General features: G+C 44.5%; 1 protein-coding gene and 1 long non-coding RNA gene across 5 annotated transcripts; one reads left to right on the forward strand and one right to left on the reverse strand.

Moving 5' to 3' along the window:
• Positions 1–37: 37 nt before the first annotated feature.
• Positions 38–26,409, forward strand: cdh16 (cadherin 16, KSP-cadherin). 4 transcript variants are annotated; one of them, XM_081706399.1, is made up of 18 exons: positions 38–170; positions 835–885; positions 1,039–1,137; positions 3,040–3,174; positions 3,846–3,975; positions 5,630–5,788; positions 6,843–7,039; positions 10,960–11,085; positions 12,256–12,406; positions 12,968–13,180; positions 14,129–14,205; positions 16,856–17,047; positions 19,826–20,067; positions 20,555–20,685; positions 22,077–22,316; positions 24,618–24,734; positions 25,433–25,549; positions 25,660–26,409. In XM_081706399.1, exons 1-18 carry the CDS (start codon positions 150–152, stop codon positions 25,884–25,886), a joined length of 2,625 nt encoding a protein of 874 aa, XP_081562525.1. In that variant the 5' UTR covers positions 38–149; the 3' UTR covers positions 25,887–26,409. The 4 variants fall into 4 exon arrangements, with proteins under 4 accessions (XP_081562525.1, XP_081562524.1, XP_026863204.2 ...); XM_081706398.1 differs by having other exon boundaries at positions 38–885; XM_027007403.3 differs by having other exon boundaries at positions 38–885; positions 25,742–26,409.
• Positions 20,901–25,385, reverse strand: LOC118240465 (uncharacterized). The gene is made up of 4 exons (XR_004775439.2): positions 25,292–25,385; positions 24,632–24,841; positions 24,135–24,237; positions 20,901–21,694 (listed from the first exon to the last, which is right to left on the reverse strand). It is a non-coding gene; the product is annotated as an uncharacterized LOC118240465 (long non-coding RNA).
• Positions 26,410–27,089: the final 680 nt, after the last annotated feature.

A 27,089-nucleotide genomic window follows, 5' to 3' on the forward strand; every position in this document is an offset into this window, starting at 1 on the left:
TTCAGGGACTTGAACCAGACGCATAATTAAAGGAAACATGGTAGTTAAAAGGCTTTGTGTCAAGATAAATAAGTTAAACATTAATCTAACTTGAAAGTAGACACAGTTACCACACTTAAACCATTTTGTTTTGCCCAGGAGAAGCGCGGATGGTAAGCTGCTATCACGAGGTAAGGGGGACTGCATATGAGACGGAGTAAAGTGATATCCCAAACAGACCTGGCTCTGTGCGGCTGCGGTGACGAATGAGAGCAGGGCTTGACTTTGTTGTTGGCTTGTGGAAACGTTTCCACCGTCATGGCAAATGTCTTTTTAATATATGATAAATAGAACCTTATTACATAACGTACCCGTCTTGTGACATTTTATACCTTTCTTGACTGTAGCTTCCTTGCAGTGTATTTATGCATTCGTTTATTTGTGTTATTGTGTGATTGTGTGTTCAATTGTTCCATAAATATCAGATTTAGGCTATCTGTTAATTGTCTTATTTAATCTCCGACTGAGGTGACCTGGCAATATTAAAACTTTGTTGATGGCAAATAAGTCACTTTTCTTTGCCTTTCAACTTTAAAGGGGTAACTTCACCACAGTCTATGTGGTGTCACTTTCCGTGTACACAATAGATGCCGAATTTGATATTTTAACTGCTTTACTTTTGGCCTAAGAAAAATTGAGTATGTATGCTTTCTATTTTGGTTTCTTGGGTCTGCATTTGCTGGGCTAATCAGAATGCAAATTTTCCCTTTTTTATTTCGAGTGCTAGGGAGATGTGTTGGTCTCAGTTCTTTAGCCTAATAACGCAATATGATGGTTCTGTTCACTAAACAACAGGACACAATGTGTTCAGTGGATAAGGTGTCTTCATGGATCAAGACACTGAATGTAGGTCTTTTGCTTCTCCTTACAGTGTGTGTATAGTTTAATGTAATGTTAAAGTGTACCATGTGATAATATGTAATGAGCGGCAGTAACCTTACTAACTTTGCTTTTGTTGTTTGAATATACAATGTAATAAACACGTAATACTTTTTTTAGCTGGTGTTTTCTCTGACACTTCTGCATGGTGAGGCAGCGCACCTTAAGATTGGTGTTCCAGAAAACTATGATGGTATTTTCCCTTGGTACCTCACCAAGGTGAGTTGTTCCCTAAAAGGACAGACTGACACTATTTCTTTAATCATTGGTTGAACTCATTTTATACAAACTGGAAATTAGACCGTTACTTAGCGAGGCACTGTGCTAACAAAATATCTAAAGGAAAAAAATTTATGTTTTTCATTTATGTTGCTTTGTTTAGGTTTTTCTTTTTTTTTGGCTCTGCAGAAAACCTTTTCCAACTTGCTCCAAACAGAAGTTGCAAAGTAATAATACAAAAATTGATTACTTCCAAATGTCCAAAGAACAGTAAAATGGTCTGGCATGAACTAAACATGAGTTATCATTTCTTCCTCTGATGCCATTAAAACAGTAGCAGATGCAGTAAAGGAATGGCATTAGGGTACCTGGTGCCTTTGAGACCTAAGAGGGAGGCCTATTATTGTCTGCACTTATGTTGTGAGTCACGCTGCCAGGTTAAGAGTAATGTATTAAGGACCACTCTCTAGCATCCAGTCCCCCGGGGAGGAGGACTGAAGGCGGAGAAGTGGAGAGCTTTTATACATGTTGTTCATTTCCTCTTTTGTAGCAGTCAGTGCTCAAGGTGTAATTATGAACATGTTGCTTACGCATCATTCATTCGTCAGCAAACCATTTGTGGAGGCCCTGTGAAAAACCAGACAGCCAACCGTTCTGTGCACCCATGATGGCAGCCGTCTTTAGCACATGCCTCTCAGTAATGGGCAGCTTGGTCTTGTCTATGTTGCCTTTAAACTCTCACGCCATAATCGGAGGCATTTCTATGAGAACGTCAGCGTCCAGTGGAGCCACTCCCTCGTCTCCCTTCACATTAAATACCAAGCTCTCAAAATGCTTTCCAAATCAATTTTAATGACATACATGAGGGTGGGTGGTTAATTACCGCTACTGTGTTTGCACTGAAAAGATAAAATGGAGGCTATACAGTGTTTATTCCCAGTGAGTGACAAAACAGGCAGTGACTCATTGGTGAGCTTTTGCATCCTTCACTTCAATGCTGTTTCCTACATCCCTGCCGTTTTTCTGCTTTCATCCATGCAGCTATCAGTAACGTCGAGCATAACGCAAGGAAAATGCAACTCTGATAACAACACGGCAGCATTTTTGTTGATGTTTAGGCCGAAGAGGGGAGAGTTGCTCTGTGGCACCCAAGCCTCACTTTGATCACGAAGGACAAATAATTGTTTGTCGTACTTTTTGATACACAGTTGCTGCCATGCTCTTAATGAGGTCTGTGGAAAGCACATTCTGAGAATGTGGTTAGATTAAAGCGTTGAAGCTTTCAGGAAGCCGAGAATTGCTGGCACGGTTTTGGCAGCTGACGCCAGCCTGCTGAGTGACATACATGACTGCATAGAAGCTGGGCTCATTAGGCACGTGTTTTTGGGAAACACGCCTGCCCTGTGCCAGGTTGAACCCAACAAGAGCAGATGCCTTAGTGCCAGCTGTAAAAGGGACTTATTGCTGTCAGTAACAGCAGGCCCCCTAGCTGGAGACAATAATGAAAGGGGATGGCTTAGAATGAAAGGGGATGGCCTAAGACACTGTTTTGCATAGTATGAACTCTGAAAGACTCTGTCTAAGCCCTCATTCTCTTACAGCAGAGTATCCCAATAGACAAAGCAAACTGTCAACACAAACTGTGAACAATTTAAAAAAAACCAAAAAAACTATTGACTTCGAAGCACCAAAGGACTAGGAAAAGCCTGTCAGTTGCAGTAATATGTCTGCTATCACTGTTCCACATGTTGATGCTGAAAAAAGAGATGTTTATGTTTTTAGACCATATATGTGACAAATAAACAACTGAAAATTAATCTGGACAATTATTTTCAGTTTTTGGCTCACAAAAACTTTCACTATTCAGAGAACTTCTCGCCGTTGTTGGAATTCTTCCCACAGCTGCCTGACCTCCCATTAACCTACACTGATCTGATGGTGGGTGGTGATGACGAGGGGATTTTTGGAGTGGAGTCAGGATTCCTGTATGCCCTAAAACCACTAGATCGAGAGAAGCAGCCATCCTACTCTCTGCAGGTGGGTAGTCTTCATTCGTCTCAAGCTCAGGTCCTGTTTCACGGATAAAACTAACCATCATATATAACCACGTCATGTGACAGCTGAAGTTTGAGAGAGAGGCTTTGCAGTCCTAGCTAATGCATTCCCTACTCACCACTCACATTCATTGTGATGGGTTTTCACACCCCACCAACACAAATCTCCTGTCTGTTTTTCGTGACTCCTACTCCCACTTACTGATCTCCAGACTCTGGATATCTTGCATTCTAGCGCAAAGAAGGAAGCCGCCCAGAATTCCAGCCCAAGTTTCTTTCCTCTTTCTAGTTTTCCCTCCTCAAGCCAGTTAGTGAACTGAGTCATGGACTGCAATCTCAAAATGAAGGCCATCCGTCTACATTAGAGGTCCGTCCGTCGGCAGTGGCAATGAAAATAGTTACTGTTTACCCCGTCATCATGCATCATGATCAAAGTAATTACAGATAAGCTTTGATGCGCAGCACACGTTTAGCCCTAGAAAAATGCCTGGATGGATAGCAGACGTCCAGCAAGGCTTCAAGTCTGCAACCAAAAATGCCCGTTTAACACCGCAGGAAAATTGTAGGTCATAACACGTGATGAAGCGGTGCCCTGTGAAGAGGGAACAGCTCTTGCTGTGTGAGCGTTGAACCTGCCCCATGCTTTTCCTCCAGGTGTCCTTCACGGCGTCCATGCACCCCCAAAGCTTCACCGTGGAGGTGTGCGTCATTGACAAGAATGACAACGTGCCTGTGTTCCGAGAGGAGAGCATGAGGGGCTCCGTGCAGCTGGGTCTGCTGAAAGGTGGGAGGGGGTGTTCCACAGGGGTACATAAGGGGCCCTTCATTGGTCAGTGTCCAGCCTAATCACCCTGACTGCTGCTGCAGTTAGAAAGCTTAGGATGGGAGGAAGTTGAAAAGGAATTTGAAAGACCACGCTTCAAGGATGTTGGTTTATCCTTCCAGAATTACTATGCCAGTTCTTGAAGGTGCACCAAACATGCATCATTCTCTTGATGTCCTAAATTCAGTGTTGCTTTTGTAATATAAGCTTCAGGTTTGGCCAGTGCAATGCAGCGTGAAAGGGCATGGGTATTCTTCAGAGATCACACACACACACACACACACACACATATTAAAACTTGTTTTTGCTTCAGGTTCTAAGACATCATTAAGAAATATATTCACAAATTGTCTTAAGTATATTTTTCACTTCAGCGAAAGGCATGGCACAGCTGGTGGTACTGTGTGATCGGTTGACGTCTGATATGGGTTGCTTCGGATTTGATGTTTGCATGTTAGTCATCCAAAGTACTTATTTTATGCAAATTTCTATCATTAAGGCCAAGGAAGAAATGTGTTTTATTGCAGCTCTACTGAGAGGTGAACACCTGTAGGTAAAGTGGCTGATATTATGACGCATTAATAGCACTGGTCCAAGCTCTAATATGCTTGGACCATTTCCAGTGCAGCTTGTATTCAGACTGGAGATTATGTTTGTCTCTTTTTCCTTTCCATGTGAGCTGCTACCGAAAGGCTTTCAGTCTTCTTTTTGATGTTGTCATGGTTACAAATATCAGCAGGTTTACTTACACAGTGTCTTATGCTGAAACTGAGCCATAATATTTCTCACTGCCTCATAATTTTGTAATAGACATATAATGTGTATAGTCATGCAACTTTTTGCTATCCATTTTTTCTTGACATTGTTGGTTTTGGTAGATAAAGGTTCGAGAAGCGTGCCTATTCTCATTTAAAGAGCTTTGAGTATAGATATGAGTATTTGGATTATAAAGTAAGATAAATTAGAAACCTAATTCATCTTGATGCTAGTCACATAGAAAATGCTAGTCTCATTGCTTATGATGACAGGAGAAGACTCTTCCTGGAACAGTCAAACTGTTATTTCTTAATTGCTGTTAAGCAGTTAGGAAGTTTATGGAAGGTTCGACTTACTGTGCATTTAATATGTTATAAAGAAAATAGAAATTAAAATGTAAAGAGGAAAATATGGAATGACAGGAACTGTTTGTGTTCGAAGCATACCACATCATCTGTGAAACAGTCCAACACGGGGAATTATGGCTCACTTATCTTTAATGAGGATGTGGCTAATTCCTACATAGCTCACCCATTATGAATGGTCTTCAAATCCTCTTAAACCTCACAGTTCAGTATGTTGCGGCACAGAGCCAAAACTAGTTAGGAACTGCACAATATCACAACAGTATATTATCACCTCATCTCTTGTCATATCATTTTCATTATCATTCCTCATCTTATTATTATGACCTATTAACCCATTCCTTTATGATAATACATTACAGATGAAATATTTTTTAATGGATTAAAAATGACAGCAAACAGGTCATTTGCCTGACCTGAAGTGTGCTTGTCTGTGCCAATGAAGAGGTGAGTGGAGCATTTCTCAACCTCTGTCCTTGCTTCCTTAACCACAGGGATCCCGTTCATGCAGGTGGAGGCTCTGGACCAGGACGACCGCAACACCGCCCACGCTGACCTCCGTTTCAGCCTCCTGGACCAGACGCCCCGCATCCCGGCCAGCCACATGTTCTACGTAGACGCTGACACTGGGGAGGTGTCACTCACTGAGGATGGTAATGGTCAGGGTAGTTTATTATGTTGATTGGCGTTTGCTTTAATAACTGTTTTCTTTGGCTCATGATTCAGTGTTAGGTGCCCTGCTCCTTTAGCTGGCCAGGACAACTGCCTTCTACCGTGTCCTCTAAATCCTACTGTATCATCTCCCTCCCTTTCTTACACACACACACACACACACACACACACACAGACATCCATTCCGGCTCTAACCAGTCAAATCCTGCTAGGAATGAGAATCAGACCTGCTGCTGCTATTGGTGGACACACAGGTTACCTTGGTCCTGACAGCCGTGTACCTCCAGCTGGACACTGGCTCCTCATCCTACACTTCCTGCGCTTCCTCCTGCTCCCATTTCCACTGTGAAATCAACTAATAACCCTCTTCATTTCCTGCACTCAGCCAGGTCAACTGATTGCCTCGTTAAAGAGGTCAATAATGATATTGTCCTTTTTTTTTCTTTGTTAACACACTTTTTGTGGATTGGAAAAGCTCTGTATTCAGGCTCAGGCTCATGGAGCTTGACCAGCATGGCATTTAATTTCAGTGAGAGCCCAAACACTGGCACAGGTCAGCCAGTTACAGTTTGAGTGCCAAATGTAATCAAAACAGCCAGCGCAAAGGCATTGGGGGAGGTGGGCTTACTTTGCCATTACAATCATTCAACAGATCAGGGAGTATTTTTATACAGTGTTTGGATTTGGCTTTACTCTGCATTGGAGCCAAGAGGCCTTTACATCTGCTGTTAAACACAGCTCTCACACACATGCTGCATTGCTAAGAGCAGACATCTGTTTTGTAGGCCTGTACTGATATTCAATGTATCTGTGCCTGCTTTCTGTAAAATCAAGTAGTTACACGTACATTCGTACTAATCCAGATGAATATACATTTATAAGGACATTATAAGTCATATATTTAGGACAAAATACATGCATGGAGCATGTATATCTAATGCTTGTTCACTTTAATTGTTTTGTCATATTCAGAATATATACACGCTGCTCTGTGTTTGAATGCATGCATGTGATTTGTGTGCTTGTAAACTGCAGGGGCCTCCACCCTGGACCCGGAGATGTGCGGCCGCTACAAGCTCTCGGTGATGGTGCAGGACATGGGAGGGAGGGCCAACGCTTTCTTCTCCACTGGAACTGTGTTGGTGGAGGTGACAGGGAACACGTGGTCCTCCCCAGACCCAGTGCGGCTGCAGGAGAACCTGCCCGGGCCCTACCCTATCCCCATCTCTCAGGTGAGAACCTGCCCGGTCCCTACCCTATCCCCATCGCTCAGGTGAGAACCTGCCCGGGCCCTACCCTATCCCCATCTCCCAGGTGAGAACCTGCCTGGGCCCTACCCTATCCCTATCTCCCAGGTGAGAACCTGCCCGGGCCCTACCCTATCCCCATCTCCCAGGTGAGAACCTGCCTGGGCCCTACCCTATCCCTATCTCCCAGGTGAGAACCTGCCCGGGCCCTACCCTATCCCCATCTCCCAGGTGAGAACCTGCCTGGGCCCTACCCTATCCCTATCTCCCAGGTGAGAACCTGCCCGGGCCCTACCCTATCCCCATCTCCCAGGTGAGAACCTGCCTGGGCCCTACCCTATCCCTATCTCCCAGGTGAGAACCTGCCCGGGCCCTACCCTATCCCCATCTCCCAGGTAAGAACCTGCCCGGGCCCTACCCTATCCCCATCTCCCAGGTAAGAACCTGCCCGGGCCCTACCCTATCCCCATCGACCAGGTAAGAACCTGCCCAGGCCCTACCCTATCCCCATCTCCCAGGTAAGAACCTGCCCGGGCCCTACCCTATCCCCATCTCCCAGGTAAGAACCTGCCCAGGCCCTACCCTATCCCCATCTCCCAGGTGAGAACCTGCCCGGGCCCTACCCTATCCCCATCTCCCAGGTAAGAACCTGCCCAGGCCCTACCCTATCCCCATCTCCCAGGTAAGAACCTGCCCAGGCCCTACCCTATCTGAAACATCCTGTTTCTCTGGAAACCTTGTGTACTTCACTGTAGTTTTGACTACCTCTACATCTTTAACTACAGTACACCGTCATTATTCCCTGGAATCTTTTTCAGATCTACCTTATCTCCCTAGAAGATGACGGTCATTTTCCTTTTGCGTCTTCTTGTGTGTCTGTGTAAAATCTCCCCACATGTTGCTGCTCATGCTCGTCTGACCTTAGAGCAGCCAACTGTTAGCTTGTTATCAAAATTTTCTAATAGCGACAGTCCAACGCTTCTCCCTGCACGTAGCTGCCGCAAGCGTATAAATAACACAGGACATCAGACCGATGAAGGCAAGCAGACGAGGTGCTCGAGCCCTGCGGATCTCATCTTTAGTTTCCATTAAACTTTAATTGGCTGGAAACCGTAATCAGCAGTCGGCAGCTGCAGCTGCGGTGGGAAGGTGTGCAGGCTTAGCCGGAGGCCTCGCGCAGCGGGACTGAGAGGGGTTAATGCAGGGGCCATGACGGTAATGAGCCATGCTCTGGTGTACACCCTCAAGATGATCAAAACTGCAGTAGTCTGTAAGTTTGAGCGCGTGCTTGTGTAACACTGTCACGATTTGCTTGTAGTGTGTGAGTATGCACACTTCTGATGTGTCCCCTCCCACCCGCCCATCCCACTCTCTCACTCTCCTGTCTTCCTCCTCTCCTCCTCCTCCCCTCCTCCTTTCTCTTTTTCTCACTTTCCTCATCCCACACACGCCAACGCTTTCCCACCCTGCGCTGATGTGGCGCAGAAATCCGGGCTGACTTTTTTTCACTTCAGCTTTTGTTTTTCATTTTCAGTAATTATTCACATTTATATGCCACAGTGTGGCATATTAGCACACCATAGGAACCGTGTTTAATAAGCAGGGACTGGATTGGGAGAGAGACCGGGACTGGAAAAGCACATCCTAAGCTGTGAGACAGAGGCTAACCCTGCTAACCCACCTATCGGGGACCCAGTTGAACCTACACCCAAAAGCTAAAACATATTGGTGAAGTAGCCACTTAGTGAAAAGCGAGGTCAGATGCGTTGGCTGTGGCATTCTCTCATGCAGTCAAATACGTATAAGAAGTGCATAAAGGTAAAGTTATGTCACATTAAAAGAAAAGAAAAAGGAGAGCGAGAGATGAGAGTGAGAGCCAGCATTAAAGTCACGAAGCATTGTGTGTATGTGTATGTTTTTAATGTGCATGTGATAGAGAGCTTGTGTATGTGTGCGTGTGTGTGTGTGTGTGTGTGTGTGTGTGTGTGTGTGTGTGTGTGTGTGTACATGCATACATGTGTGTAAGGATGTGTGTGCTCGTGTGTGTGTGTGTGTGTGTGTGTGTGTGTGTGTGTGTGTGTGTGTGCGTGCATGCGTGTGTGTGTGTGTGCATGCATGTGTGTGTGTGTTTATGCATGTGTGTGTGTGTGTGTGTGTGTGTGTGTGTGTGTGTATGTGTGTGTGCGTGCATGCCAAAGGGCACATGTGTGTTCATGTATAGTCCTAGCAATAGAGATATTTTTTTTATGTACATGGGAAAAGCCTTGTTCTACCCACTCCTTTGGGTGCTGAGATGTATATGTGGGCGGTGGGAGTCACAACTGTTATGAAACAGTTTGGTGATGCTGAAGGACTCCAAGCCTCTCATAGCAGGACCACACGAGAGGCACATTTCTCTCTTTTTACTTTAAAAGCTCTTTCAACAAAAAAGCCCAGCCAAATCCCTCAAGTGCTGATAGTCAAGATGAAATTCAGAGTTGCGTATAAAACATTTCTTTCATAATATTTCTTTGCTTCAGTATTTAACAATTGAGAGTTTAACATTTTAATTACATTTAAATTAATTTCTATGTTGTTCCTCCAAATGTTACATTCTGTCCAGTTAAGATAGGCTTCAGGGAATTATCACTACTCACTGTCCAGAGAAGAGCGGTGTACTTCAAAGGCCTGGATTATCAGACTGTATCTTAACACAGTACTTAATCATTTGTATATACAAGTAAACCTCTGAACTGTGGAAACTCAACATATGACATCACCTCAGCTGGAGTGCACCAATTTTAGAACAGCGGGGGAGGTCATTAATCTCTTCAAAGCGCTGCCCTCCTGAACATCTCTGAGTGTATGCAGGAGCCCTGTAAAGAGAAGCTGGCTAGTGTGTACACAGACAGTGGCTTTGGAGAGCCATCTCCATAACAAACCAAGATGGTGCCAGGAAACCCAGAAAGTGCACATGCGGTGTACGTGGTTTCCCCGAGCAGCCCGCCCCTGCTCTCCCGCTCCGCACCAGCGTCTTCTCCTTGTTCGGTGCTTTTTACACCCTTTCCAGGCCTGTTGTTTTTTTCCTTTTTTTTTTTTTAGCTGAATGGAAAATCCCTCCACGGCGAGAGCAGCTGCTGGGTTTTGGCAGCTCCTGACCTCGGTACACTCTCCAGTCACAGATCTCAGCACGGTCTCCTCATCACCTTGGGGTTCTGCAGAACCTTTACTTAAAGTGGAATTTAAACATCACCTCAGGGATCCCCACAGCCCCAGATTGGTGTGCATGTGTCTCTGTGATGTGCTTTATGTGACACTGTGTGCTGTGGATGGTCTTTTTGTGTTCTTTGCTGTGATCCTGTTCCATCTGTGAATGCTGATGTCTTTGGATATGGGTTGCATTTGTGTATGTGTGTGCGTGTGTGTGTCTGTGTGAACACCTTCAGAATGACTTTCATATCTTTGAATAAACTCTAAACAGACTCTTCTTAGTGACTTTGCCCCCCAGTGGTGAATGGAGGTATTCCCAAATGCATCATGTCCCATCTCTGAACTTCTGAAGGTTATGACTTTAACTCTTCAAGCTGCTCCTGGGGCAGAGCCGATCTGTGGGTTATTTCTAGGAATGCAGCATATATATATATATATATATATATATATATATATATATATATATATATATATATATATATATATGTTCTAGGTCTTTGCTTTTGTTGTTCTCTGGCACTTTGAAATGGTTCTTTGCCCTAAGTTCCACTTGTGCTGAATTAACCTACACCAGAGTCTTGTAGTTTTAGACCCTTTTGTCTTGTAGTTATGAACTATTTCTGATTCTGCTTTGTCTATGACTGGGTGGTGCATGCTTGTGTGTGTGTGTGTGTGTGTGTGTGTGTGTGTGTATGTGCTCATGCTTTGCACTGCAGGTGAAGTGGAGTGGGAGTTCGGTAGAGTACAGTCTGGAGGGAGAATTTCCAGAGATGCTCTTCACCATCAATAGAGAAGGAGTAATTTACCTTAATGCTCCTCTGGACAGAGAAACGCAGGACCAGGTAATGGGCAAAGCAGTGCAACATCTGTAGAATGTATATTTCCCATATGTAGTGCAGGCGTACTTTAACACTGATGTGTCCTGGATTCCTAATTTGGTTGAAGTAATCTAGGCCGAGCATGAGATCTGAATGTGTATGCCATATAAATCAGCCCTGTTTTGTGAGTGGCAACCACACCTTCTGGAATAGAGGTGACTGGGAGACTGTAGGAGGAGGAACTCGAGTAAACTTTGGGTGGAGTTCTGGGTGGAGTTCTGGGATAAGGTGGGAAAAGTCAGTCCCTCTACTGAACATGTAGAGAGAGTGAGAGGGTGAGAATTACAGGAACCAGGGAGGAGTTAGGAAATAGGAGGGGTGCAAGATTTCCCACAGACAAAAACAAGGAAGTTTGGGAAAATAAATAGGGAGAAATAAAGTTGCAGGCAGGGTCTTTTTCCCAAACTTCAGTTATTCCATAACTCCATAACTCTATTGCAGTTTAGTCATTAGTCAAGCCAAAATCCTCTTAGCAGCATGTATCATCCATCTTTATATAAGGAATAGCATGCTCCACAGCGCCTATGTAACCTAGACTAAGCCCACCTATCCACATCCATAACAACAATCTGGTATTCAGTAAAAAAAATACACATTAACTCAAATGTTGGGGGGGTCACTACCTTTGTGTGATTGTTTGGAAGACTAGAATGTTCTACCCCTTTCACACTGGTTCATATGACTTGCCAATAATAGACTTTTGTTTTTTGTTCCATGAGTGTGTTTTTTTTTAGCTTTAGACTAAGTCAGTGTGGGTTTGGACTCACTGGACTATTGTTTTGCATTAGCAGGATATATTTATACTTTGGCAGAATGTGTCTGAGATCAGCTACCATCTATACCTCAGAGAATCAATCCAAATGTCAGTCTAGAAATCAGCAGTTATACTTAGGACTAGTGTCCAGTATGGACCTGAACTTAACGGTCCCAGTGGTGGATGCTGGAGGAGAGAATTAGAGTTCCCTTTTTCAAGCACTGATCCTATGCTGACCTGACATGAAACAAGGAATATAACACAGTCTTGACATCGGCTAAGAATGAGAGGGTGAGTCTCACCCTCAAAGAGTCTCTCTCTCTCTCTCTCTCTCTCTCTCTCTCTCTCTCTCTCTCTCTCTCTCTCTCTCTCTCTCTCAGTTCCACATCAGCATTGTGGTGGAAAGGCCCGATGGCAGGGAGATTGCTAAGCCAGTAGAGTTGAGGGTCATGGTGGGTGATGCCAATGATAACAGACCCACCTTCCCTCAGATGCAGTACCACACCGTCGTCAAAGAACTCGCCACAAAAGGTCACGTACCCACCCACACATGAATACACGCACCCACACATACGCACACATGCCTACATATACTAACAGATGCACACATGCACCCCCACTTCCATATATGCACTGCATACACTGACACATACACACGCACACTCCCACGTGCAGACAGACACTCACACACTCAATTATTCATTACTGTCTGATTGCAGGTACACATCGTGAGGATTCAGGGCATGACAAATTACCATCAACATGAAATCATTAAATTATGAAGTACTTATATCATTAATGAGCAATGTTCATCCATGAATGTATATGCTGCTTTTAAGAGAATAATTCACTGACAAACATAAAAATAAGAACAGAAATCAACAGAAATTAAAACAACTCCCCCTTTATAATTGAGATTTTTTTGTATTCTCTTCATCTGTTGAGAGAGTGTAAAGCTCTGTTTTACCAAAGTGCAGGTTCCTGTACACTGAAGTGTTCCTGAGCGCTGTAGCTGTGTTCTTTATTCACGCGCTCCGGGTTGTCAACAAGCTTCAGACCCGTTCACACACCGGCTTTATATCTGTCACACAGGAACTGAAATTCTCACGGTCCAGGCAGCCGACAATGACGATCCCAAAACAGACAACGTACGGATCTTCTATCGGCTGGTCGGGCAGGTACCGGAGAGCCCCTGGAACTTGTTCCGCGTGGACCGAGACTCCGGGGTGATCACGGTGCAGGTGGACAGCATGGAGGGCACCGCTCCACAGTACACACTCACCATCACTGCGGAGGATGCAAAAGGTTACGAACAAACAGCCACATAAAATGTACACATATATGGTACACACACTAACACACTCTTCCGTTACTATCTTTGTGGGATATTTCCTTTGATTTGTCTATTATACTACAGCCAAACCTGGCCCTAACCTAACCCTAACCTTAACAACAGCGAACAAAATGAAATTCTTGTTTCTTTTTTTCATATAAAAGCTTCATTTTAGATAGATAGATAGATAGATAGATAGATAGATAGATAGATAGATAGATAGATAGATAGATAGATAGATAAGGTTTTCCTAATATGAAGACAGAAATAGCTAAATACGTATGGGTGCGCACACACACACAACCACACACACACACACACACACACACACACACACACACACACACTCACACACACACTTATACATAGATTAACATTTATAACATTACCTGGTGTAAATTTGGGAAAAAAAGATTGCCATAAGAACCACATTGTTCTTATTTTTTCCCATGAACTGAACATAACTTTCAGCTTCTGGAAGCCAGTGATCAGATAATGCAAAATGTCACATGGAAACCTACTTGCACATGACATGCTGTTTATATGAAACACTGCATCACAGTCCAGATGTCCTTCTTGTTGTTTATACAGTAGTACTGCAACTGAAAGTCTTGTTTCTCCCCTAAGAGTCTTTTAGTCACACACACTGACTGTATAAGCCTGTTAATTAGATGATTGTCATTTTATGGCAGCTGCGTGATATGTGAGATGTGTCATATCAAATATGTTGTTCATATCAAATATGGGTCATCAAGGGGTGACGTGATATCGTATGAGACATAAAGAGTCATTAGAATTGTTGTCAGTTGCATGTTATGGTGTCAGTTTTTGAGTGCTGCTGGGTTTGCAGAATGATGGGGGCTGACAGCACTGTGTTATGAGGAGACCTGATGATGCTCTCTGTCTGGTTCTTAATCCAGGACTCAATAGCTCCTGCACTGTAATAGTCAAAGTTCTGGATGAGAACAACAATCCTCCAGTATTCTCTCAGCATGAGGTAGGGCATGACTGTGTGTTTGTGTGTGTGTGTGTGTGTGCGTGTGTGCGTGCGTGCGTGCGTGCGTGCGTGCGTGTGTGTGTGCGTGTGTGTGTGTGTGTGTGTGTGTGTGTGTGTGTGTGTGTGTGCACTCTGGCTCAGTGGAACACAGCTGATTTGATTTGCTGATACAGAGTGAGGTGAAGAGCTGATAGTGGACTCCATGTTTAATATTAGGCTCAGAGGAATGGAACAATATTAGATGTTTTGTTTTATTTCCTTCAAAACACTCTAAATGGACAGAGGTAAACGCATGGAACTCTGGCAAATTCATGGCACCTCGGCAGTGTTCGTCCTCGCAGAATGAACATTGCTCATCATTTCCAAATGTAAATATATTCCAAAATATTCACAAAAGTGATTAAAGATTGTACCTTTTATATGACTTAAATGTCAAATCTTTAACTACATAGTAACATGTCATGTCATCTCAGTATGTGTGTCACGTCCATAAATATGCCCATGACACAGAATGACACCACTGGGCAATTAACATCCTTGATGCTGACTGCAGAGTAACTCAGTGTCTTGTGTTTTTGCTAATTTGGCCCTTTATACTTGTTTCAAGTACAAGCGCACTCAAATTACTCCACTGATGTCTGACACGAGCTACAACATGCGAAGACAACAAAATCCATTAACAAGCACCTCCTTCCCATTTCGCCTCCCCATGGACGTCTGTAATCGACTCTCTCTATGTAACACAGTCAGGGAACCCCTCTTTGAGCACACTCCCTTCTAACCAGGGAACTTTTCCTTTCCTGACATCATCTTCTAAAACTGGTTGCTTTTCTTTCTCGCCTCATTAGCAGCCTGTTACGGTGTACGAGGGTGTAAGTATTGCAACAACGAGCCTTGTCCATTCCACCGGTGTCTTCTCCCCCATCTAATGATGCAGTCTGATTGAAAAGCAGTCGGGCCTGCACTTTGGAGCGCCAGAGAGAGAAGACAGAGTAAATAAGCAGAGCGAGGGATGTGGGCCGGGCGCAGAGAAGCGCTGCTGCTTCCTGGAGAATCCCCTCTGCGTGTTTACTCCCACGGCGGGTGACTAATTCAGGAGCTCGGTGATGCACAGGGGAGGTGGAAAGCTGTCTTCAGGACACAATGGATCACTGGCATGGAGGCACAGAGGCCCACTGTAAGTGTCCACCTCAGCATGGTATATTTAGAGACTGCACGAAGGAGCCAGAAGATTGAAGATGGGGAGACTCTGCTGTGCTCTGCGATCTAGAGACCCCTGTAAAGTGCACGACTCCGGGGCATACCAGGAGAAAGATGCATCACCGCGTAACCCACACCCTGCCCCCCCGCCCTGCTACAAATAATGTCGAGTAATTCTCTGAGACAGAGCCAAGGATTGGGAGATGGATGGAATCTGAGGTAATGCACTTAGATGCTCAGAAACATGAGATGTCATTGAAGACACGTGCTCACCTTCACTCAGGCAGCCACAGAGCTTGGCCAAGGCCCGACAGGACATGTTTTTGGTCCCATTGAAAACATCCGGCCATATCTGAGTGCCCCGGAGCGAAGCACTAAACCGCAGGTGACTCTCTCAAAGCTCTGCAATTGTGAGACACTTCGGGCTAAAGCATGAGCTAAATTGCGTGTAATTTTAAGGTATTTAGTGAAATGATTCTTTCTCTCTCTGTCTATATTTCACACACGCACACAGAGACGGTGGAAAAAGCTCTTGAGTAGGTCAGGATGGTGTGGCCATGTGAGTGTATGGTGTGGGTGGGTGGAGTGAGTGTTGACAGTGCTTAGTCAGGGAGATCAGAGGCTCGGTGACAATGCCTGATTACTGCTCTTCCAAACACACCGATACGGCGCCTGGCCCAGACTCCCGCTTCTGAACACAAGTGCCCTTAAGCAGTGATAGAGAGGATCTGGAAGGCCTTGGGTCAGCTCTTCTCATTGGCTTAAAATCTACAGCAAATACGATGCCTGCAAAAATCCTGTCCTACCATGCCTGACATATGAGGTTCTTCCTTATAGGTCAATAGTGCATGCGTGTCTGTGAGAGAGAGATAGGTAGGAGTGTATATATCTGAATCTTTGCTGAAATGTATTCAGCTTCTGGTGACGAACATTTGATGAACATGTTTGCTTGTCTGTGAAGATACCAGTGTGGATACCGTGAAATGAGTAGCAGAGCTGTGCTTCATTTTGATTTAGGGTTTATTAAAAGTATATTTCGCCTTAGACACTTAATTTTCATGTCTTATCTCTCTTGCTCACCCATTCTTTTCTTTTGTCTCTGCGCTGTTATCGACATCTCTTTTGCTTGCTCTCTTCCTCATCTTCATCTTCATCCTGCTCATTCTGTTTCTCTGTGTTTATCGTCTTTTTCTCACCTGGTTCCTCTTATCTCTCTCCCTCTACTATGTCTCCTCCTTTTCTCTCTCCTTTCAGCACCCTGACTCTACAACATCCTTCTTTCCACCCCTCTTTTTCCTCCCGCTTTCTGTACCTCTCTCTCTCTCTATTATTTTCTATGAGTCCTAACAAGGAAAGCCTTTCTTTGCTTTGATATTCCCTGCGTGCCTTCTCTCTCTCTCTCTCTCTCTCTCTCTCTCTCTCTCTCTGTCTCTGTCTCTCTCTTTCTGAGTACGGGCCATTCCATTTGCCTGAGGATGCTCCTGTGGGTGCCACGGTAACAGCAGTGGCAGCGTGGGACTCCGACGAGAGGGGCGGAGACAGTTGGCTGGTCGACTACCGGCTGGAGTCTGGAAATGAAGAGGAGGTGTTCTCTCTGGTGACGGACAGGCAGACCAATGAGGTCTCCCTTGTCCTCAACAAGGTACTCACTCCACCAACTTGCTTTCTATCCACAAGGTACCTGCAGACAGGGCGATTTGACACTCTTTGTGAAGGCTGTATTGCACTGTAAATGTATGTAGGCTTCTTCATCAGGGAATAGTTTGGGATTTTATTTCACTTGTGTCTTAAAATTTAGGCTATGACCGTTACCTGCCAGGTGACCGTTACCTGCCTCTGGCCAGGTGAATCTGACCCTGTAATAAATCTCCTGTGCATGCCCCACTTTCCTGTACAGCTATAAACCCAAATTCCTTCCTTCAACTGTCCTGGAACCTGAAGATGGAGCAGGGCCAAGGTGTAGGCAAGAGATATCAGCAGACTGCCATGATGGCCACTGTTTCCCCTCTGGGCATCTGCGTTTGTGACTGTTCACATGGGGACCATTCCACTGTTAGGTTTTCCTGTGTTACGGTTTCATTACCTGACCCTGATTTTGGATAATGCACTTATTAAAATGCCTTTTACAAATTATGTATTTTCTTTTTAAAATCCATAGGAAAACCAGTTGAATGATGAAAACATGTTCTAAGCAAAACACGTCATCCATACCAATCTATTTGTTGTGCTTTGTGATTACCCAGAGTGTTTAGAGAACCTCATGCCCCAGCCTTTCTGACATGCTGTCCCACTGCTGCAGTTTGGATCAGCCAAATTGAGTAATTGCATTATGCTCTAAATGAAGAGGAACTAATTGCAGTGTTTGTTGTTCTCGCTGTGAGCAGCCCTGGCTGTTGCATTTGGCATCTCTCCACTCACCAGTCAAACGGCTGGATTGGATGAACAACAATGACAAATGCAATTTGCTGTTGCCTTGGAGTGCATTAAAATGGAGTTCTGATGTAGACTTGGTTGTCAGGAGACAAAACTGTTTTTGCTTTTGGTTTGAACCTTAGGAAAGGACCAACAAATTTGATCTTGGATTCTTGGATAGGATAAGGTGTCGAGAACACTCAACACACACTAAGTTATTTTGAGAAGAACAGGAGGTTAGGAGAACACACACACACATCCATATACACACACACACTTGGATGCATACACCTATGTTTGCTTAAAACACAGCTTTATTCAGGCAGTGGGTGTGACTAGAATGCAACTGTCAGTAGATTTGAGAGCTCTCACTTACTAACCAGTTAGGGGTGAGACCATGAAGGCATCTGAAGGTCATTGGAGTATCTTAAAACCAGTTCTGAAAGACACAAGTAGCCTGTGTAGCTGTCTGAGAATAGATTAACTATACTGCCTCATTTTCATTGTGTCAGAATTCTCACAGCAGTATTTTGCTCTCTCTGTAAGATAGAGATGGAGTTCTTTGGTAGGCCAATGTCCAGATGAGTTGACACAAAATATAAGTTTTTCGCTGTTGGGTGTGGAGAGAACGCCACAGAACTGGGATATATTTTATAGGTGATAGAATGCAGTTTTGCAAATATTGCATATAAAATACTTAAAGTTAACGTCCTTGTCAGAACTAACACCCAGGCATCTGGTGTAATTTTAAATCTATACAAGAACTCCAAGAAGGCCCGTGCAGGATTTGATGTTCTTAAGACAATCAAACAAGGAACTGATAAACGTTCAAGCACTGGTAGCTAGGAGACTTATACAGCTGCATATTGTCTAAATACCAGTGGAAGGAAAGTTACAGACTAAACATGATGCTTAGATGAATTCAAGCGAACCCTAATATTCCCAGCCACATACGAAGGTTTGGACCTAGTTTAATGCAGAGCCAGAGAGGTCATCCCAGTTTTGAGGCCTGATAACAGCTGTTTAAGACATTGTGGATAAATAGATCATTGATGTGATAACTGCTAATGTTTGTTGATAATTGCTCCGTCTGTGGCTGATTGGTTGAATCATGCCTTTTTTATATTCAACTTGGCTTACAAACATGCATTTGGCATAACAATGTGAGGACCTAATCCTAACTCCTAATTTATCATTAGCTGAGGCCTGAAAAACCTGCTTTTCGTACAGATCAGTGACCCGGGGGTGCACTTGCAGCATGTACTTTATGGTCCAAAGTACAAAATAACATAGTGACTCAGAGGAACAGGAAGCTGTAGGACTGGAAGGTTTTTCATCATTCTCTTTCTGACCCCCCCCTCCCCCCTCTCCTGCTCTGTCTTTGTTTATCTCTATCTCTCTGTCCCTCTCTTTCTTACTCTCTCTCCTTCTCTCTTCTTCTCTGTCTGTCTCTCTCTTTCTCTCTCTGTCTCTCTCTCTCTCTGTCATTCTCTGTCTCTGCTTATGTCTCCGTGTTTCTGCAAATGCATATTCTGTTGTTTTTATGTAGGCTGACCAGGAAAGCTCAGTGTTTGAAATTCTCCTGTAGAAATGACAAATGCATATTGCTTCTGGAGAATCGTCTAGCCTACGATTAACTGGATGTAGCGTCAGAGGTGATATATCACTCAACGATCCATCTGCCCATGGTGACACACTCGCTGTGCATGGAAAAACAGCTCCTCTGTACAGGCTTACAGCTGTCCTGTACAGCAACAGCCAGTGAGATCTGAGATATGATATTCTCCACAGAACCGTCTCCTTATTATCAGTTTAGTCGTGATACACTGCTTACCTGCCAAGGACACAGTAGGCGATTTTATTTTAAAATCCGCCTACGTTGTACAATTTGGCTGTGCTTGCAGAGGAAATGTGCAGCTTGTCTTTGTTATCAAAAACGAAGAGGCCAAACTCGATTTCACTTGTGTTTTCTGACAGGTCCAGTGTAGTCTGTGGTGTTTTCCCTCAGGTGCTGGATTTTGAGCGGGAGAATGAATACATCTTGGTACTCAGTGCACAGAACCCCGTGGCTCTGGTGCGGGGCAGGTATGGCCCTGCCTCCACCTCCACGGTCTCTATCTTCATCGATGACATCAATGAGGGTCCCGTCCTGTCGCAGAGTCACTACGAGGTCACGGTCAGAGAGGGGGAGGAGCCAGGACGTGTCATTGCCACAATCAGGGCTTATGACCCTGACTCTCATCCAATCAGGTAAGTCAATTTTTATTGACATGAAATATTTATAATAGATAAGAAGATAGTGAGGGTATTTCATAAAAATGACATTCTTGCGTGACATATTTACCCAAGTCATACAAAGGTCCAATAGCAGAAGAGGTCAGCAATGTTCCTGTGGCAGGATCTTTATTTAAGACAAATTATCCAATTAAATGAAAATGGGTGCTTTATGAAATATTCCTGTTGTCAGTGTTCTCTGCCTGGACCTACTTTGAATTCATTTGAATTTTAAGTCACTTGGCTATTTATTTTAAGAAAACAAAAAAAAGAATGACATGTCACAGTACTCTGTTCTTGCATGGCAGTGTCGGTAACGGTAGCACCGACTGGGGCTCAGCAGTGTTCTGTAGTATATTCAGAGCAACAATGCATGATTATATCACAGCCAAGTCCAGAACACACTGTGAGTTCGTGTCCATGAAAGCTTCTTTGCAATCGGCTCTTCTGGTCTCTTTTGCAGGTATTCGCTGAGAGGAGACACTAAGAATTATTTCTCTATTGGAAAGTACTCAGGAGAGCTGAAGACAGTGCAAGCCTTGGACAGAGAGGAGAACAGCACCTACACTATGGAAGTGGTGGCTGAGGATGGGCGTAAGAGACACTTCACTCTGCCATATATGTTTTTGGACTAATTTGTCAGGGTAAATTCCATTTGTAACTTTCCTTCCAAAATGTTCAAAATAAACAAGATGGTTTGGTGTTAAAACATGCACAGATCTGACGGGGGCTTCAAGGGTCCTCAACACAGGCGAGACACGCCATGTCAGACTGCACTGACTGCCAGAGCGCTGATAAAGAAAGTCAACACACAATCTCATTATGCATTCGGGACCACGTACTGACATATTGACAGAAATCTTGGAGAGTGGAACAACAAATACATCAGTCACCAAGCTAAAGTGCTTTTGGCAGTGAGAGGAGGTGGAAGTGTGTGCACGTGTGTGTGTGTGTGTGTGTGTGTGTGTGTGTGTGTGTGTGTGCGCGCACGTACACACGCGTGTGTGTGCGTAGAACCCCCCGCCACCATCCACTTTGCTTTGAAGGTTTGCAGCGCATCTGAGATGAGAAGCCGAAACACGTCATAGCTCCCCGCCAATTACCCGCAGGCCTAGACCAGCTCCGTTCACAGCTATCCCAGCACACCCTGCTCCCTCACATTGGCTTACAGAAGATAGAGAGGGATCAATGTGGAAAGGGAGGGAGGTGAAGGGTGACTCATATGCAGTACTGGGAAGGAGGATTCACATAACGTGGAGAAATTAAAAACAAACTAAAATGATAAAATAATAAACAAAGATAAAAATAACAAAGATAAAATAATAGTTCTCCTTGGTTATTAGGATGCTGCAGATAGACAAAGAGGATTATTCCGACTGGCGGTGGAGGCTGAATAGGGGCTTTATTGGGTTTGATGTCTATGCATAAATCTTATATTAGGTCACTGTCTGTAATGCGGCGTGTTCTGTCCTGGTCGGCCAGGAGCCGGAGTCACATCCTGGTGCTGGTAACCTTGAAGCTGTCACTGCTGCACATAGCCAGTCCCTGGCTAGAGGTTACGGCCTCCCTCCCACATGCCCCAAGAGGGGGTGATGGTCTTGGCCTGGTAAACAAACACATTAAGCCTTTGTTTAATACACTGAGATTTACTGGTTCTATACACTGACAAGATGAGGGCATGTTGCCATGAGCTCAGAGTGACTCAAGAATTGGAACAAGAGTGATGGTCATAAAAAGTCACTTTGATGCTGTCAGTCAGAAATGCACAAAAACACACACCCCATGTGATCCAGCACAAAAAGGCACCCCATGTAACCCTGCACAAAACAGGGTCTAAACAGACTTGGCATTTGCAATCTAGATCACTTGGCCCCTAAACCTGAAGGCTTTATGGATTTCTCCCACAAGATAAAATTTTATAGATTCTGAGGACAAAGGCATTCAAGCTCTGTAACGGTTATTGTCTTCACTTTTTCGTCCTGCAGGTAATTCCTCTCTCTCTGCCTCCACGCTTGTGACCGTGCATATCCTGGACGTGAACGACAACAGCCCCGTCCTGGTGGGTGATTACTCCTGGAAGTACCTGTGCACCCCGCGCTGGGAGGACCAGGCGCTGGTGTTGGCGTCGCGGGACAGCGACGGGCCGCAGCATGGCGGCCGCCTCAATTTCTCACTGCGCACCGAGCCCACAGTTCAGCGCAACTGGAAACTAACGCCCATCAACGGTGAGACACTGCGAAATCTCACATAGAGCCCTGTGAGAACATGTTCAGGCCTCTGAGATCATGCACAGAGCGCTGAGAGATCACACACAGTTGCTCGATCTCGGTGACCCTGCCCTGGCTGACCTGACGCTGGGACTGATTCATAGAATTAAGGGTCTCAGACATGTGGAAAAAAACCCATCATGAAAGTGCAGCTCAGTACACAACAGTGCAAACCCACATAGTGCAGATGCCCAGCACGCACAGGCTCTACGTGGCAGGTTACCATGGCCCTTGCTTTGATGATGTTGGGTCACATTAAAAATGGAGAATCAGGAAAGAACTTTTTCCGGCGCATATGGGATGATGGCAGACTCGAAAGACGTCATCGGAATTAGGCCCAATATAGAAACCTGCTGACTTCCGCTGTGCGTAAGCACTGCGCAATGAAAGGCAGCCGGCTAGAGGAAATTGCCTTCCTACCCTGGTTCCTTTCCACAGCAGAGAGTGTGATCTAACCAGTGCAGTGCCTTTCTTCCCGTGGCTGGAACCGGCACTAATGTGACAACCTGATGCCGGTGAGCATGTTGTCTTGGCCACGATGACTGTCTCCATATTGATTCTCTGAATCAAACAACCGTCTGTCTTTGTGCCCTCTATCACTCTCTCTCTTTGTGTCTATGTTCCTTTCACTCTCTCTTTCTTTTTACCTTTATTTCCCTGAGAGCTGTTATTAAGAAAGAATGCATCTTGCTGGCATGGCGGTAATAATTTTGCCTTTAATTTGTTACAGCTCGGATCCCATTGGCTGAAGGATAAGTGTTTTTATGGCGTTACAGTTAGCTTAATTATACCCACAGACAATCAGTGAAAAGCTCCCCCTTTCTCCTGATGACGCATTTGTGACGTGGTTCTTAGATGCCATGCTGTGTCTTGCCCTCTGTCGAGCGTGTACTGAGTGTGGGTCTCTCTGGGGTCGCTGTGTGCTTTGCCTCCCCACATAAAACATACTGGCTGTGCAGCAGTGAGAAGTAGCCTGTTCACACCTCACTACGGCACAGGGAAGTCCACGCAGGACCCCACTGTCCTGTGCTTTAACATGACTTTCTGAACACCTTTCCTTGCGCACTTAGCAAGAAATGGGCTAAAATTGCTTTAATCATTGAACAGCGATTGTAATTGAGTCGTAGACTGCAACACTTGAAAGTGATGATAGAATGTTCTTGCAAAAAAATAAAAAGATTTACCTGATAACCTGATTCATCCCTGGTATTTGCTAAATGTTTGTCAGGTATTTACTAAATGTTTGTCAGTAAAAAACATGATATAGATGCACCTAATAATAACCATACGAAACTACTTAATCAGACAAAGAATAATTAAAGCTGTACTGCACTGTACTGTGTCTCACTTGAATGAAAATGTAACAAGTTTTTCACTTTTTTAATCTTGCTCAGAGTCTCCCAATTAAACCATATAACCATGTAGCTCTGTCTCTTGCTGAGCCTCAGCAATACCAATGTAGGGGGGCAAACGCAAGCATGAATCACCTGCAGCTTTGCTCCACAACCTTTTCAGAATACACTGCACTTCAGATTTGTGCAGAGTTTACAGCACTATGAAGCGAATTCCAAGGGCTCTGATTGGCTGCTGTGTTGCTTAGTGACAAGAAAGGAAACCATTCCTGCGAGCAATAACTAGACACCTGCGTTCTCAAGGACACTCAGCCGCGGACCGGTCCTGAATCCCAGTGGTGGGGTTCAGCACTGCAGAGCTCTAGCAGGCCACATGTTTGTTAGTACTGTTTGAAGTGAGGCCCATGTGTAGTATACTCCTCACCTCTGACAGCAGAGACAGAAGCTGGAGATACGCGCGTTTCGGTTTGCTCTCGCCGTCACCGCAGCCTCTTCAGCCTCCTCTTACCCAGTGGAACATTAAAGAGCTTTTGGTGTCAAAAGACAACGGAGAGCTTTTAGGAACAGTGATAAGACTTAACTGAAACTGATAACGTTCCCTTGTGCCCCTCTTTACTGGCACAGACTCCTGCTCGAACATCAGCCAGCTGTGCTCTGATTAGATACAGAATGTATTACATCTGTCCCAGGGGCACTCACTAATGCTATAATACCCTACGATCAAAGCTTGTTACTGTAACTATTCAAGCGCCTAACTCAAAAGCTACGATCCGTGACAGAAAGGTCATGACCCCGGGTGTCAGCCATTGTGAAGGTGATGACTGCGTTAATGATTAAAAAGCACTTTAATGGTCTAGTTTCTGGCTTTCATGACCGGTGTAATCTGGAGGGTCTTTTTCTTCCACAGACACTCACACTAACCTGTCGCTGAATATCGCCTATCTGGCCCCAGATGTTTACATTGTCCCCTTCACCATCTCAGACAGCAGCTCTCCTCCCAGAAGCACCTTCATCAACCTGCCAGGTACGCCGCTCCCAGGAGCCTTTGGTTCACAGGGTCCACAGCACGCAGTTTGACGTTACCTGTTTGTGCTGCCTTGCTCATCACGGTGACGTAATTCCCTTGTCTAACTGGAGGGCGACATTCAGTGCAGGTTGCTGAATATGCTGGATGAATCACAGTGATTTATTTTTACATGATGCTATTTTAAACAGTTGCCTTTAAACACGTCATTCTTTTGATTTATTATGCATGTAACTGTTGCTAAGGCAGGCGCATCATGGTCTATAAAATCACATTCTGTGTTTAATGATAACTGTGCATAAACAACCACCTGACAATCAATTACTGTAAGACACTGGCTACCTCAAGGTGTGCTAATCCTAATATATATATATACACACACACACACACACACACACACACACACACACACACACACACACACACACACACACACACACACACACACACACACACACATATACACACACACACACACACACACACACACACACACACACACACACACACACACACACACACACACACACGTCTCTGAGTCTGACCATCATTTTCACCTGGGCTCTTCCCGAGCCTGAATCCAGGGGTGCGTGCTGAGTCCTGGCTGGTCCCTATGCATCCTCCTCCCTTCACACTACAGGGCTCTTTTTTCATGTGCGTGTATGACTGAACACACTGTGTGCCTCTCCCCTTGCCAGTGACTGTGTGCACATGTAACCTGAGGGGGAACTGCCGGACCGCTGCAAAGCAGCTCTCAGGGATGCCCACTCTCCAGTCCACACTGGGCGTCCTGCTGGGAACTCTGGGGGTTATCGGTAAGAGCGCTTGTCTGTATGTCACATGGCCCCCTACTCCTTACCTAGTGCAATGCAAACATAGTGCAAACATAGAGAGCCAGTTCTGATACTGCCTTGTGTATTTACAGTCAATAACAAGGTGAAGAGGCATCTAACAAGAACATGTGAGATTTATTTGGAAGGTAACATTATCTATGCCTTTGTTTATAGGAACCATACTAATAGTCATCTTTGTAAGACTCTCCTACCAGAACTCCCCACCGCCTGGAAAAGCCAATCAGGAGAGAGTGCCTCTCAAAATGACACTCTAACTTCTCTAGCTAACTGGGCACTAAAAATGTATGGTCAGCAATAATTATTTGCTCCCGTCATTCCTTAGCAAGGCAACTTGCCAGACAATTGATTTTTTTTCTTTAACTCTGAAATGCTATAGGCCAGTGTGTTTTGTTTCAGGTTTGATCCTCAGATCTGTCTCTACACTGCACAATGTAATGGTTCTTGAGCACACACATTTTAAACACATGGAGGGTCAATTAGTGCAGTGCATAGTTTCTTAGATTTCTGGTATATTTTAATGTAGTATATATAAAAACCTTTTGTTTAGTATTGTTTAGTATTCAGGTCACAACTGATCTATTTATCTGTTCATTGTCTGTAGCAGAGGTTAGTGTGGTGTTACTGTGTCTGTTGGGGTTTTTTTTTTGGTTTTTTTTTTAGCCTGTGATTATGTCACCAATTATACAGTTGAGCTCGCCTTTTACATTTATATTATACATGATTATTAGACACTTTCTATTAGATTTGATAATTACATCTGATTACTATCCCAGATCGGTTGAATATAAATGAATTAAACAATTAAAAAACTGAGAAAAAGATCTGTGGTTTGTTGATTCATGCTCTGAGGGACTTGAAGTTGTTACTCCCAGTTGCATTAAGATGACAACACTAGACCATGACCTAGTCGACCTCACAAACATAAGCAAGCTATAAATAAGGCTACAGTGTGCCACAAATAGACCAGCCGTGAAAAGCACTGGCCTGTGAAAGCTAGAAAAGGATCGCCTATGAATGCTCGTGCAACCTTTCATATGTTCCGGTGCCAGGTTAAGTCTCAGATAATGGAAAAATAGGAATGTTGTGTCCAAAAATAACACACTGATTATTTATGCTCATTCACTGTTCCTGATATAGAAAATGATTTATCGTACTGATATCTTAAATTAAACATCCGAAAAATAAAGGTGGGGGGGAACTGTCAGAACAACTGTCAGTGAAACACAAACCATGTGCCAATTTTGAAAAGCAAAAGCCACTCTGGAATATTCTAAAATGGCCCAAGTCATCCTGGGCCAGGCACCGGTGCTGCACAGACAGAGGCAAGTGCTGTATTTAGCTTTTTTGCCCTTGTTTTGGCTCCCTTTGGATCAAATTGTTTCAGCTGGCAGGCACTCCAGACATGGACAAGTCTAAGGTCTTTATCCATGCCATCACTCACCAGGGACACTGAAGATGGTTTGCCACATACGGTGATTTACAGACGGTCGGTGTCAGCGGA

Source organism: Electrophorus electricus, chromosome 23, assembly GCF_041902795.1.
Source record: "Electrophorus electricus isolate QZ-2024a chromosome 23, ASM4190279v1, whole genome shotgun sequence".
NCBI classification, from domain to species: Eukaryota; Metazoa; Chordata; class Actinopteri; order Gymnotiformes; family Gymnotidae; genus Electrophorus; species Electrophorus electricus.